The 16,610-nt window shown below is 38.7% G+C and overlaps 1 protein-coding gene across 1 annotated transcript in view; it reads right to left on the reverse strand.

Annotated features, from left to right (window-relative positions):
• The window catches only part of RIPK4 (receptor interacting serine/threonine kinase 4), a 31,623-nt gene extending 15,173 nt beyond the window's left edge, over positions 1-16,450 (reverse strand). The window contains exon 1 of the mRNA XM_032219301.1: positions 16,173-16,450. Within this exon, the coding sequence (XP_032075192.1) occupies positions 16,173-16,354 (182 nt within the window). The 5' untranslated portion in view covers positions 16,355-16,450. The remainder of the gene's footprint in view (positions 1-16,172) is intronic.
• Positions 16,451-16,610: the final 160 nt, after the last annotated feature.

Genomic DNA, 16,610 nt, shown 5'->3' on the forward strand with positions numbered 1-16,610 from the left:
CTTGATCAATCTAATTCTCATCAATCAGTTAAAGAGCTTTCCAAAAGGGGGAAAAAAGTTCTTGCACTTTGCAAACCTCCCAAAAACGGCCGTTTTTCACGAAAACAGGCCCGTTTTTTAAAAAAGGTATGAATAGCCTGTGGGGGTTTGCAGAATGCTCCTGGGGGGGGGCAAAAACGAGCAAAAAATGGTCCATTTTTCAAAAAAAATGCGCCCACTTTTGTAAAAAAAAATTGCATGCATAGCCTTATGGAGGCTTATAGAGTGCTGCTGGGGGCTGGGGGGGTAAAAAAACCAGCCTGTTTTTTGCTCATTTCTGCCCTCCCCAGCCTCCAGGAGCTCTCTGAAAGTCTCCATAAGGCTATGCACGGCCATTTTGGTGAAAGGAGCGGGGCTTCAGGAGGCAAAAAAATGCTGTATTCGGTGTATAAGACGCACCCAGATTTCCAACCTCTTTTTTGAGGGAAAAAGGTGCATCTTATACTCCAAAAAATACAGTACTTCATACTGCCTGGAAGTTTTTGGTGAATGGCACTTGAGAAACTACTTTGGTTCAATCTTTGTTGAAGTGAAGCATTCCTTTCAAGATTTGTACCGCCCTGGTATACAACAGCAGAAAAACATCATCACTTCATCTAGCTGAGAGCCTTTAATTATAGCACCGAGCAAGCCAAATAATAAATAAGAAAACAAGGGATAGGATCTTAGAAATAAATACAGAGACAGGGTCATAATAACCACTTCTAATAATACTGGTGGAATTACAACATATCACATAAAATAGGGGCCTTTAAGCGGCAATGCTACATCACTCTTCCTACAGTATATAGTCAATATGTACACATAGAGAGGGGGGGATGGTCTATCATGCCCCAGGAAAGAATTCCATGGGAAATAAGTGAAATCAACATTAGTCATTCATATTACGGTACATAGTAATTAACAAGTTCACATTTCAAAGAAAAATATCTAGTAGAGTGCTGCTGTTTTTAGTGTTGATTAGTTATATCCTTCTTGATGACTTGATAAACAAGCTTTCTTAAGACTTAGACATCCCCCCCTTTAAAAAAATTCTTTGTCACCCCAGTTCTTTACAAAGTGTGAGAACAGATGGTGGGTTCTTTTTTTAGTATTTAGAATGACTGCTTTTTTTGCCCCGAGGCAAGTATCCTTTAAAAGAGATGTCTTCAAAGAGAAATATTACAGTGCTTTGACATGATATGAAAGAAGGGAGTGTCTCTGAATAAACAGAGCAACAGTTCTTCTCCCTGAGCACATATAAATCATCAAGCTCCAGCTACCTTAGGATTCAGAATGTTGATTTCTTTCATATTGAAATGAAGCTTAACTAAGGTGGTCAGACCAGACACTGCCCTAAACTAACACAAAAATGAAGCAAGTCATCAAGCTGAAGACCATGTTGTAAAATAAATTCTTGTAAGACACAAACAAAGTTCAAAATGTTAACAAAGCTGTGGATAAGATTACTTCACTCTTAACCCCAAAGTCCCCTAATCTGTTTTGTGCTCAGTCTTCCTTCTGAATATGCACCCTTCAACGGGTGCCATCATAACCATTTCTTGCTTGTTCCCTTAGGACAGCAAAAACAATAAGGGGATCTTCAAAGAGTGGCAGGATCCCCTTAATGCAGCTGTGGGACTTGGTCAATGTTGGTTAGCAACATTAACCCTGGTAAAGACATTAAGTTATACTGCACAGTTACATTCAATCTTTGAAAAGTTGTATTGCTAATTTTCCTTCAATGGGAAATTTGAAATTTCTGGTGACAATACTGTGCTATCTATTGGGAAATCCCTCCCCTGACCTGTATGCATTTCACAACTTTCTTCTAACATGGGATTGTCAGGACTCAATTCTTTCCCCCATGTAAACCACAGTGGAAGATCATCTATCAGTTCAAGATAAGGTATTATCAGTATGCTGACACTCAGTTACATATTGCCACCCTGGACTGGGCTGAAGATGCTATACAAGTCCTGAACTGGTATCTGGAGACTGTGAAGACTGGATGAAGTGAAAGAAGCCCAGACTAAATCCTACCAGACTGGAGCTATTTCCATTCATAAGCAACAGGCAATGCAATGACATCATTCCTGATAGTTGTTCACAGTGGGCTCTTCCTGCCCCTGAAGGAATTGGTCAATACTTCAGGATCCTCTCGGATTCTTGGCTTCTACTAAAACATCAGGTAGAAGCTGTGGTCTAAGGAGAGTTCATGTACCTTTGGCTAGTGCATTAGTTACAATCCTACTGGGACCAATATTTGAGGGGCTGTCACAGAGAAGGTCAGCCTTTTCTCCAAACTATCTAAGGGCAGCACAAGGAGTAATGAAGATTATTAAAGAGAAATCTAACCTAGAATTAAGAAGAAATTTCCTGACAGTGAGAACAATTCAATGGAACAGCTTGCTTCCAGAAGTTGTGGGTGCTCCATCAGTGGAGGTTTTCATGAGACTAGGCAGCTATTTGCCCTAAATGGTATAGAGCTCCTGCTTGAGCAAAGTGTTGGACTAGAAAACCTTTAACGTCTTTTCTAACCCGATTATCCTATGTTCTATGTTTTTAACTCACACTTTATCACCATTCAGTTGAACAACTAACAGTACAGCTCATGCCGAAGCTTAGTGGCAGAAGTACTCAGCTGCCAAATCCAGGTTACCTTATTTGTCCAATTAGTGAAAAAGTAGAAAAACACTATTAAAATCTCAGATTCTACGTATAACCATTTTCTGTTCTCTTAAAAAAAGGAATACAGTCAAAATTATAAATGTAGATATGATGGCTTCTTATGGAGAAGGAAAAAAAGACTGTTTTCTGATTTAGAAACTATTATTTTACATTGATTTCCCATTATGAGGCTATTAAAATAAAGGATCTACGACAGATAATGCAAATTCTCTATCAATGTCAGTTATTAATTTAGTCAAGCTCAGAAGATACTGTAATAGCATATTGTATTGTATTATGTCAGTACAGACTCCAGGAAGTAATTAAGGACTTGTGTTGACTAGTCTGAACATTTATGATGGAGCAATTGTACATTAATTCCTCTCAGATCATTAAACTAATCTTACTATGAAACAATTCAGATCTCACCCAGACAGTGGGCTACCCATGAAAGAGCCCCATGCTATCTACTTTTCCCCCTTCAGCTACAAAATAAAGGGCTGATCTCTAATTTAAACTTTAGTACATTATAATAATCACCAGAAGAATATTCCTCTCAGCCAGAGGTGGAGTCCTACTGTTCTACCGAAATAGTAGTGGTATGCCGGCCCGGGTCGCTGGAACTGGCAGCAACCCAGGCATGCCACGCCCCTGAATCGGTTCCCCGGTCATCACCGCCATCTTGCTTTAATTGAACTGCGCATGCACAAGCGAACTGGCAGTAAAGCCGGCCGGAACCCACCCCTGCTCTCAACCTGCTATCACAGTTCACCGAGAGAATTATTTCTAATACAATGTTGTAGTTCAGTGATATGGCCATAGGCTTTCTATAATAGTCCTTAACATGCTGAATGTTTCTCATGAACACCAAAATGTAGGTTAGCAAGCCATCAGTTAATTTCTTTTCAAAGAGATTACTGTTTGGCAATCTTTCATTTCAAGAACATTCACTGTCTGCTTGCTGGAATGTCATGTTGCAAACTTAGTTACACATGGCTGGCTCTAATTTGTAAGCAGGTAGGTTGGATTCACATATAACACTGAATTACAATACAATGTGATCAAGCTTGGTTTAGTATGATATGCAAATCCATCTTTAAAAAGGGAAATACATTTTGTTTTTTACAAATCACAATTCAGAAACAAGGGTTGCTATTCATTATTTTACACACAGTTTTGCCTGAGCCCATTTAATTCTGGTTTTTTTATATTTTGCCCAGTTTGTTCCTGGGTACTGGCAGAAAAGAATGGTAAAAACCAGGACTGACTGAATAAACCATAATTATTTTTCTCATTTGAAAAACTTCAGTTTGTTATTGATTTATTCAATAAACCAAGGCAAAAACAAATCATGGCTTTGGAAGGTGGCTTATACATATTTTATACACAGATTTACTTTAGAAAAGACAACCACTGGGAGAATTCAGACAGACATTTTTCTACTTTTCATGTAGCCATGAAAACGTATACTTCAAATTTAAATATAGCTTACTGAGATGTTGAACTTGAATAATCATTTATCTTAACTATAATTAGCTAAAATAAGGCAGTTTTAAAGCTGATTTACTCCAATTAATCAAGATCAATCATTTTTAGGATCCTGGTGCCATTTCTTCCAAATTGTTAAAAGTGCTTTTTGAATTAAAAAGATAAATTAAAGATGTGGAAAAATTAGATTCAGATTTCACATGATAGTGCATGATGCTGCAAGAATTGGCTAACCTATGAAAACCACTCACTGCAATCACAGATGTCTGACCAGCCTACATAAGGTAAAGGTAAAGGTTCCCCTCACACATATGTGCTAGTCATTCCAACTCTAGGGGGTGGTACGAATCTCCATTTTGAAGCTGAAGAGCCAGGGCTGTCCGAAGACATCTCTGTGGTCATGTGGCCGGCATGACTAAATTCCGAAGGCGCACAAAACGCTGTTACCTTCTCATCAAAGTGGTTCCTATTTTTCTACTTGCATTTTTACATGCTTTCGAACTGCTAGGTTGGCAGAAGCTGGGACAAGTAATGGGAGCTCACTCCATTACACGGTACTAGGGATTCGAACCGCTGAACTGCCAACCTTTCTGATCGACCAGCTCAGCATTTTAGCCACTGAGCCACTGCATCCCACATAACAGCATTTTGTTGATTTAGGATTAGAAGTAAGCATGAGTCTTGTTCTTCAGAATATGCATAACATAAGACAAATGAACTTTCTGCCTCCATGTTGCTTAGTGGAAAAGTGTCATAGCTGCACAGAATCTCAGTGTGCAAAATCAAACTTCAGTGTGAAGAGAGGATAAGAGTTATTTCGGGTTTCATAGTTGCTTGATCACTATGATCCCCACAGATATCAGGCATCTGCCAACAGCCAATTTCTTCAGAGTTTGACACTGAAGAGAGATAATGTTTGGATTAAATATACTAGAGGTATTTTTGAATAGGTCCCATTGCTGGAGAATTCTAATATCTGGCTTCTCTTGGTAAATTTACTTGCCACGGTTAAATGCCGCTACCTATTTGTTTTCAGTTGCAGAAGTTCAAACATCTAAAAAGATATATCTTAAGAAATATGGACATTACCAGAACTATGATTTGGAAGCTAGCCATGCACTGCCTTATCAGAAAAACTTTAATCTTCAAAACAGTTATTTGAAAGTTAGCTTTTAATAAAGACAAATCAAACTGCCTAAAAGAATCTGCTGTTTAGCCATGCTGCTTTAGAAAGAAAAAGTTATCTTTTTTTTTAGATCATGGTCACCCCTATTAGAATGAATTAGGAATCATTCTAATTATTCCTTACATTCTTCCTCTACTGTTAAAAACAAATACTCTCTAATAAATAATGGCCCCATAGTTATTTTCATTTCATGGATTACTCAGATGAAAGCCGAAGTATTGTAAAATAGTTTCAAAATATTCAGAGTTAGGGTTACTCATACCTATGTACAATTACTGCATTCATAATCTGATTAAAACCATAATGTGGTTTGTTTTCCAACTTATGTGATGGGTGAAAAGGAGTGTGAATACATTGATTTCTTTTAGGCAGTAATCCACTGCTGAAATAATGCTTTCTTGCTATCTTCTGACTGCAACTCTCGCTTGAAACAAAATGCAAAGAGGCATTCATGGTTAACTTGTGGTTCCCTGATTTAATTGAAGGTTATTTTTATGTCCTGTCCAACTTCCTAACCAATACAGAGAGATGCAAGGCAAAACCAGTTAAAAAACAGGAGAGAAAATCTAGGAATTGGCCAAATTTATATTGCCTGACTTCACAAGGGACTCCAGTGTGTTCAGCAAGTCAGAACCCAACATTCTGTGTGATGCAAAATTTTGAAGAAAGAAGATGATTAAATTCTTTGAATAAAAATATTTGAACATGAATAAACTTTGCTCTGATAACTGAAGTAAACAGCTAACACTAGTAAAAGGTGATAGTTAAACAGACTCGCAAATGTTTCTCATGATAAATGCTTTGGAGAAATAGTTATATTCTTCTTTTTTGTTATATACTCATTCATTTATATTTTAGACCACATTACCACAGTGGGAAGAAACTGACACTTGTTTACCCCATACAAAATCAAACTATTCACTAAATCATGACACTGTTTAAAGTTTGTGCTTGTGATTTGTACTCTTTTCTTGATTATGACTCAAAGGAAAGAGATCAAAAGGAAGAAAAATAAAACCATATATAGCATCCTCTCTAAGCTACCTGGTGAAATTGCTCTGTAGAAATGAATGCTTTTTTAAAATAAAACCACACAACGGACAAAAAATGGAATGCACTCTGGTGAATGTACTTCTCCAAAATCATACCAATCTATTTTATTTAAATGCTCATGTTACTCATATTTACTAAACAATACTATATTGGGAGAATACATTTAGCAAGATTAGCCTTTTGAAAATAGTCATAGTCATCACAGAGATAAAGACTCTGTAGGTTTATTTTCTGTTACCTGAAAACAGTCACCCTCTATTCTTCCCTGGATCTAATACTTCGTATTTGCAGTGTGACCTGCATTAAATTTTTCACATTTCACTGCACATTGAACATATGCCAACAGACGAAAAATATATGTACTTTGTATGTCTTTATTAAGTATAATATTTGGATATCTTAAAGGGTTTGGACCACCTTGTGAAGGGTGCTAGAGCAGTCTTTTTACTAGTACTTTCAGAAATGCCAACACCCTCTGTATAAGGCAGAACAATGGTTAATATTTGTGAAGGAACAAGGGTTATTGTTGAGTGCAAGGCAAGACAATTTGGGTGGAGTTCTATGGCACACAAGGCTGAGGCTGAGCTTTCCTGTTTTTCTATGTTGGGAAAAGCACATTTTTATTACCTTAACTGCAGTAAATGCAAAAAAAAGGAGATCCAATTAAGACAGAGAACAGATGTTCAAAGTTCACAAGCTACAAGACATCATTGTATTTGAAGCATTATGTTAATTATCCCCAGCAGCTTGGATAAGTCAAGCCAAAGTTAATCTTTCTACAGTTTTTATTGTTGATTCAATTACAAGTGAGGCCAAAATTTGTTGCTAAGTGAGACACTTGTGAGTTTTGCTCCATTTTATGACCTTTCTTGCCCTAGTTGTTTAGCGAATCACTGCAGTTGTTAAGTTAGTAATTCAGTTGTTAAGTGAATTTAACCTCCCCATTGACTTTCCTTGTGAGAAAGTTGCAAAAGATGATCACATTATCCTAGGATACTACAACCATCATAAATACGCGTCAGTTGCCAGGCGGCTGAATTTCAATCATGTGACCATGAGGCTGCTGCAATGGTTCTAAGTGTGAAAATGGTCATAAATCACTTTCTTCAGCACCATTGTAATTTTGAACTTTCACTAAACAATCTGTTGTAAGTGGAGGACTGCTGCATAACAGTTATAACAGCACAGCAGACACCCAAATCTTTCTCTTAAAAGAAGATTACCATTGGGAAGGTTTCACTGATTGTTGGCTCAGCTACAACTTAGTTTATCCTCATTAAAAGGTAAATTCTTCTCTGAATATGACTCAGCTACTGTTGACCCCATGACCATACTCATGTTGTTTTTGTAAGAACAAAATGGAAGCAATTGGCCACTGCTTCTTCTGAAATGCTTTTTCAGCTTCATACAACTTCCTGGATTTTCTGGCTGTTTCCAAGGGCGTACTGGATGTGTGTCTGTGTCAAAAAAGTTAATATGTTGGATGCAACCGAAGCCCCTATCCTTTTTTACCACACTGGACTCATACTTTTAAAAGATTAGGTCTTGGATTGTGCCACTGTAGACACCATCTTGACCTATCCTCAAGGAATGTCCTGTCATCTTCCATCCAGCACTAATCTGAATTTACCCTTCTTGCTTCTCAAGTGCAGCTAGTGTCACCAGATGCTGCAACCTGTAGTGATTTCATAATGATTAAAACACTCCTGCTGAAAAGCAGGATGTGTGGTGCTTTAAGAAATTGAAAATGAGTAATGCCTTATAAATCAAGAAGCATACAGTATATACTGTACTAAAGTATAAAGATAGGGAAAGGGCATGGAGAGATAAAATGAAGGGCCATGAAATAAAATGCAAAATAATTTTGCTTCATTGGAGGGGGATACAAACTGAACCATAAAGATTCAGTGGGGAGGGAGATCTCAGGTATGTGAATAAATGGTACTACAAAACTGATCTGAATAAAAGTTTCTCACTGCCCACCACAATTCCATTAGGTAATAAAAAGTCTGAGAGTATACAACTGGGAGGGAGAATAGCCACAATAATTACCTTCCAAGGTGCTTTGCTGTATTACTCACTTGTGGAAAATGTGTGCTTATCCAACAAGTAAAGGAGACCAAACAGCAGCCTTGTTCCCTGGGATGACACCTAAAATTCCAATTCACATATTATACAATCTAAGCCAAGTATTTTGGAATTAAGCAGACAACTTTGAGAGAAATGCAAATATTCTGACCCCAGACAATCCTTATAACTCGGTCTAAAAAACTAAGCAAAAGAACAGGTGCCAGAGACAAATACAGTAGTCTGTGTTACCAACATTAAGAACTCTTAAAAATACTAATTGCAGTAATATGATTCTCCTATCCTCCCTGATATTTCTGTCACCTCCAGATAAATTGCAAAGTACCAATTACCTTCAGCAATTTCAATGAAAGATGGAAGAAACATACTTTACATTGTGTTGAGTTTCCCAGATTCCAAAGAACATACAAAGATAAAATTTGGTTCATAATCAAGCATTTTCTTAGTAAGCCATTCGTTATTAATCATATGGCTGGTTAGGAATGATGGTGCTTGATTTTTGAGATCAGGAAATAGGGAAAGGCTGGTGTTTTACTCTCAATGTTTACTAATCACAAAAAATCTCTAGCATGTAGATGTGAACTCCCAATTGCATCAGTTTGCCAACACACAGGAACTCTTGGAAGTTATATTTTACACATTGATTTATGTATCTCCATTTTTCAACAGTAAACTTAGTATAAAGAAACAGATGCAGGCTCTCCCAGAGAGAGGAACAGAATCTATAGACACTTGAATTAAAATACTATCCATGGAAAATGTAAAACTTCCAACACTGTATTTATTAACAGTTGTTTTAAAAAATGTAGTTGAAGACTCTCCTGGATCAGAATATTAGCCATGCAAATTAATCTATTAATGCATTAATTAATTCGTGTAGTTAAGATTTGGGTTTTTTTCTTCCTACCATATTCCCACAAGTACAGGAACTGTTATTCTACCTCAATTCCAACAGTCTTTAAAATGACATATAAGGTCTATGCAATAAATATTTCTCCAATATATCCAGTCTTGAAGTCTTACTACAGGCCTCAAATAACACACATTGTTTTTTTTAATTACAACAGATCTAAGATGATTAATTCAAATATATAATTTGAATTTCAAAACAAGGCCATTTCCTGCTTCTGGGCTGCATATTTTGACATCTATAGCATTGTTTGATTAGTAGCGCAAACCAACACATAATTGATCATGTGTGGGGAATGGATCCGAGCCAGGAAGATATGCTATTTAACTAAAGCGACTGGTGATATGTAGCTGTCTAGAATGGTTAGTGCTCATAATCCAGTGTTTTTCAACCACTGTGCCGCGGCACACTAGTGTGCCGTGACATAGTGTAAGGTGTGCCGTGGGAAAATTACTTTATATATAGTCAATATAGGCACAGAGTTAATTTTTTTAAACATTTTCTAATGGTGGTGTGCCTCGTGATTTTTTTCATGAAAAAAGTGTGCCTTTGCACAAAAAAGGTTGAAAAACACTGTCATAATCAACACCCCCAGGCCCACCCAGTAATTGGTAAGCAATGGGCAATACCATTGGAGTTGGTTCCTTTTTTTCCCCTGCGTTAAATATTGCACAGGACATTAGTTGCAAGCAGCAAGTTTAACAACAATATTTAGACATCATTTATGAATGAGGTAGATATTTCTATTCATCATGGCTGAGGTCCAGACACATTGTGGCAGAGCTGCACAAAGCTCTTCTGTTTTGCATAGTTGCCTCAACTCCAATTGCTGGAACAATCCATTCTGAGATGGCAACTGATGTGGAAAAGTGGGGTGCCTTGCCTCAGTGCCTCTAGCTGGACAGTGTTAAGACGGACTGCTTAACTTTCCCCATCTACTTCTTTGGAAATATTTTCTGGCCCTGGGCAAAGACCATTGAAGATCAACAAAGCAGCCAATATGATGTGACATGGCAGCTTCGAGGCAATGCTTTATTTACTTATTTATTACCGAAACAGACCATTCCATTTCAATCCAAAGATAGCTTAATCTCTGCAGCTAGATAATTTTTGAAAGAAAATACCCATTGTACCTCTTAGAAGTACAAATGCTATTACAGAAACAACCACATTCCAAAAAGCTAGTTACCCCAAATTCCTTATTTTTACTTAGCTCTGTCTAGACAAAACTGTACAGAAAAAACATATCTTAACTACCTTCATGGAGTGAGCTGACTTTCATGCCATCCTGCAATCTTTAGCATCCACATATATTCAAGAAAAGGCAGAAGATGTTTGTCTTGAAATACGGCACAATACAAGACTAGGTGCTGTACCCATTTTCACACTTGCACACTTTCACTTAAAGAAACTGTTCCCCCTTATTTCCTTCGATGTGTCAAGTGCTTTTGCTTTATATTTATTTAACAACATTTCTGACCACATTTAAAAGACTACATGCACAAGATCAAAAACCTCATGAATAAAACTGATAATAAATTCTCAACACTATTATACTCAATTGGGTGACCTTTTTTCTCTATAACTGTTTTTGGGATATTTTGTAGCTTTTGAACTTCTACCAAAACAGTAGCAACCAATTGTTTTCCTACAAACCGAGTTTATAACGATGGTGAAATATCATGTCACTCCAGAGTAATTTATGTGACCAACTATTATAGTTAAAATTCCCACTATTTTGCAAGTCATTGGACTGGATAAAAGCTGCTTAGAATATTATAGAATACTACAGCATAGAATATTATACACAACATACTACAAGAATAAATATGTAACAAGAGACAAATACATATTATTGTATTGTATTGTATTGTATTGTATTGTATTGTATTGTATTGTATTGTATTGTATTGTATTGTATTGTATTGTATTGTATTGTATTGTATTGTATTATATTATATTATATTATATTATATTATATTATATTATATTATTGGAGCCGAGGTGGCACAGTGGTTAGGGTGCAGTACTGCAGGCCACATCAGCTGACTGTTATCTGCAGTTCAGCGGTTCAAATCTCACCGGCTCAAGGTTGACTCAGCCTTCCAACCTTCCGAGGTGGGTGAAATGAGGACCCAGACTGTGGGGGCGATATGCTGACTCTGTAAACCGCTTAGAGTGGGCTGAAAGCCCTATGAAGCGGTATATAAGTCTAACTGCTATTGCTATGTAACACATATTATATTATATATTATATTACATATATTGAGGTAATCCTCAACTTACAACAATTCATTTAGTAACCATTTGAAGTTACAACAGTACTGAAAAAAAGAGACTTATGACCAGCTTTCACACTAATGATTGTTGCAGCATTCATGTGGTCACATGATCATGTTTTGTGATCTTCTGACAAGCAAAATACTTGAGAGACCGCCTCCTGCCAATTACCTCCTCGCGACCAATTAGATCACACAGATTAGGCCTCCTCCGAATCCCATCTGCCAGTCAGTGTCGACTGGCAACTACGCGGAGGAGAGCCTTCTCGGTAGTAGCTCCGACCCTTTGGAACGATCTCCCCGTGGAGATTCGTACCCTCACCACCCTCCAGACCTTCCGCACAGCCCTTAAAATCTGGCTATCCCGTCAGGCCTGGGGCTAAAGTTTTAACCCACCCCTACCCGAATGGTATGAATGTTGTGTTCTTTTTAATTATGTATTGTTCTTATGTGTCATTGTTTGTATCCCCTTCCCCATGAGTTGTAAGCCGCCCTGAGTCCCCCCAGGGAAAAGGGCGGCCTATAAATAAACTTTCAAATTCAAATTCAAATTCAAAATCAATGGAGAAATCAGATTCACTTAACAACCATGTTACTAACTTAATAACAGCAGTGATTCATTTAACAACTGTGACAAGAAAGGTTGTAAAATGGGGCAACATTCACTTAACAACTGTCTCACTTAACAATAAAAATTTGGGGCTCAATTGTGGTCAAACATTGTCGACTATCAGCATTGGGTAATGTGCCTGCTCCCTTATCTGTCTTGTTATAAATTTTCAGAAATGTGTGGAGCCATTTTAGCTGTTTTAGGAAATTATTTCTACATATAAAACGAACAATTTTTGCATAGTCTTTTGCATAAAGTATACAATTTAACTCTTGAAGCTATCTTAACCAGAATCAAATTGTAATTTCATTCAGTATGACACACAATTTACAAGAACCCGCAAACAGACAGCCTAAACACAGGGAGAAAAGTGAATGAAGGGTCTCTCAAAATAGTCATTAACCAAATTCTACCAGGACACTTTATAACTAGATTTGAGAATATCCACATTACTGAAATTTAGCTCCATTTATTACCTGATATTTTCACATATATAAGCAAATATTAGTTATTTTAAAAGATATACCTTGCAGACAAATTGATTCTACAAGAGCTTTTAACATTTCCTATGAAGATAAATGGTATTACATTAAATCTCAAAAGTCTGCAAACTAAAATATCTAAGAAATATACATATAAGATCAGAATGTCTAGTGCAATTTATTGCCACCTATGGGCTGCAGAGGACATGGAGTATATTTATAGAGTGCATTAAAGGTATGGTAATAGATACATAACATGCAAGATTATATGTAAATTTTCACCACTTTAGTCAGTACACTTGGACCCAGAAAACAGGCACGAAGATATCAATTACATTAAACTTTTATGGCTACAAAGATGCCCTAAGAGAATAAGGTGGCCAGGAGGGAGAACCTCAAATTATAAAGCAAAGTACATATAGATCCATAAAACAAAAGCCAAAATAGAATATAAAACCTGAGTTGGATCAACCAAATACTTATCTACCTAAACATTCTGTTTCCATGATGCCCAATCAGATGCCAAGAGAAAGCCCATAAGCAGAAAATAAGTGCAGTGGCACTTCTCTGTTTATCTGCCCCAGCAACTGCTTCCTATAACATATAGTTCAAGCAAAGGTTATAGAGACATTTGCTGGATATGCTTTAGGGCAGTGGTTCTGGCTAGGGAATTATGGGAGTTGAAGTCTGAGAAACAGAAACAGAGTTGGAAGGGGCCTTATAGGTCATCTGGTCCAACCTCCTGCTCAAGCAGGAGATCCTTCACCATTTCTGACAAATGGCAGTGCAAGCTCTTGAAAGTCTCAAGTGATGAAGCTCCCACAACAGGGCAAGCTGTTCCACTGGTTGTTTCTCATTGTCAGAAAGTTCTTCCTTATTTCTAGGTTGAATCTCTCCTCGGTCAGTTTCCATCCATTATTCCTCCAGATGCTTTGGAAAATAGCTTGACCCCTTTCCTCTCTGTGGCAGCCCCTCAAATATTGGAACACTGCTATCACGTCTCCCCTGGTCCTTCTTTTTACTAGACTAGCCATGCCCAGTTCCTGTAACCGTTCGTCTTTTTCATTTTTTCCCCCATTTTTTTAGGGGATTCTCGCACTGAGTGCGATGTAATTTTTAATGGACCTAATATATATATATCTCTCTCTCTTCTCTCTCTCTCTCTGTATGTGTGTGTGTGTATGTATGTATGTGTATATATATATATATATACACACACACACATATATATATATATATATATATATATATATATATATACATATATATATACATATATATACACACACACATATATATATATACATATATATACACACACACATATATATATACACACACATACACACACACACACACACACACCTATATACAACTACTACATAGTAGCTAGTTTTCATATATGTTAAATCATAATGGGTGGTTTCACCTATCGTGCCAAGTCAACAAGATAAAACAAGCAAATCATAATGTGGCTTCTTCTCAGGTGTTTAATATTAAGACCTGTTTTGACATTAACAGTAATGTCTAATATTACATGTGTCTCTCTCCAAGGTCCTCTGGCTGAGCATATTTTTTCTAGCATCCCTTTTGTGATCATTTAACCAAAGCGCATGATCTAATACTCACTACAATCTAGTGAAAAAGTGATATCTTGTGAAGGATTAAAAACACTCAATGCTTCTTTGTAAAAACATTTCTAGAAGTACTGGTTGGCGACCTCCAAATGGCAGAGCAGAAAGTTTGCAGATAATGGAACAGTACTATAATCCAAGGCACTCTGACAGCCCAAGATGGCACTGACTGCATTCACACATTCACACTATACCTGTGTGATGATCAGTGTAAAGTCACTAAGGCTGAGAAAGGCGACACTATACCACACAGTACATTGTTTAACTACAGTCAACAATAATTGACTAGGTTCATATACTATGCTAAGGTATGAATCATGGCTTTCAAGTCACACTAGCTGGGTTCAGATACGTTAGGCCAAACACAAGCAAACCACAACAAAAACACAATTCAGGATTAGCCACCCTATTTTCAGAAATTCAAGAGCAGCCAATAAATGCAATTCCACCATCTTTATATCAGAAAACCACGGAGGCCTCTCCCTTTTCCTCTTTGCACGCCGCCACCCTCCCTGTTTTGCGGAATAACTAGTCCTTTCCACGTAATTCTGAAGCACCCCCCCGAAGGAAGAGCAGGGCAAGAAGAGCGCAGGCAGCGACTCGCCGATCGCTTGCAGCGTCGCAGGCAGTTCTGAACTCGCTCTGCTTGTACAGCCTCTTTTTATCGGGTGCATTACAAAGGAGCCATTAGAGCAAATCTACAGGCAAATTCGCCTCAGCGTGTAAACGCGTCCTTTATAATCCGATTAAAATGGCACCGTATAGTGAAAATAATCGTTTTGCACTCTGGGAGCAACATCCAGAGGCACAAGAACTGCACCGAGTAATGTGGGAGTTGCAAAAAAGGAACCGTGGGAAGCTATCTCGGGTGCTTTGATACAACCAAACGGTTAAAGACCATGAAGTGGAATTATGGAACTTTAAATCCAGCTGAGATGCGTCTTCCTGCGCTTCTCGCGTTCCGTTCCTTTCCCTGCCTTCCTTCACGGTTGCTTTGCAAGCCAACGTTAATCTTTGTAGCGCACACGAGAACACCCACCCTACAAGCGGGGGCAGCGCCTTTTCACTAGTCCGCCTGAATGCTCAATGGAGCTTCCTAACAGCGCCAAGGAATCGCTATTTTAACTCGCTAAGAACTCTTAATTTGTAAAAACAAAAACACGCCTCGCAGATTAGCAGAGAAAACTCCTGAGTTAAGACTAATTGCAAGCAGGTTTCAAAGCATAGATTCCGAATTCTGCAAGTAAAGATTAAACAAGAAAGAAGAAAAAGCACGAGGGTTTCGGGAATTCCCTAACTAGCCCCAAATCGTTGCAATGACGTGAACGTCTCCGCTTCCGAAGCGGTTTAATTTTTGGAAACCTTACAGTCTTATCGGGTTAGAAAATTCGACGCCAGATGGGCAAGCCCTTTGCAACCGGCTAGCTAGCCGCTTGACACCTATGGAATTTCCCCAGAGCTAAGCGACCCGTTTTTCTCTGGGATTGTGTCGCTGTCCTCTTTAAACATTGCACGGGGTAAATTTCTAAGCCCTCCTGCCCCCGAACTGAACTGTCACCAAATCATATCAAGCGTGTCCTAGCCGCCTACGGTTTCAGCCCGCTTGCAGTGTCCTCAGTCCATTGTTATCGGCAAGTTTGTCCTCTGGGGGACTCGGTTTATGCTTCCTGCAGCGCAGGCTTGGGCACGTTGGCTTGCCAGAGGCGCGCCGACCAACTCGGCTCTTCTCCTTCGGACGCAAAGCGGGCACTTACTTCTCATCCACATGCAGGCTGGGCGAACACTTGATGGCCAGGCATGTTTTCCACTGGACGTGGCGGGCTTTGTAAACCTGCCCGAAGCCCCCGGAGCCGATCTTCTCCCAGCTCACGAACTCGCTGGAGTCGAAGGTTTTCAGCAGCCCCATGGCCCACGAGGAGCGACCCTCCGTTTCCATGGGGCCCTTGGAGCACTCCCCAGCGTGGCAGCGGCACTCTCTCCTCAGGGACCGAACTCACTGCCCGCCTCGCTTCTCGCCACTGTCTCTTTCTCCAGGTGACTCAAGGTGTACTCACGCACCCAGTCTGACATCACTTCCGGGGTTCGTTGCTCGCCGCTTCGTCGGCAGCGTAATCTGAGGAGTCCCCGGAGCTGAAGTGGCTGTTGTAATAAGACAGCTGTTGCACAATCGCCTGCTGGAGGAAAAGACAGTT

The sequence above is a fragment of the Thamnophis elegans genome, chromosome 6 (genome assembly GCF_009769535.1).
Source record: "Thamnophis elegans isolate rThaEle1 chromosome 6, rThaEle1.pri, whole genome shotgun sequence".
NCBI lineage: Eukaryota > Metazoa > Chordata > Lepidosauria > Squamata > Colubridae > Thamnophis > Thamnophis elegans.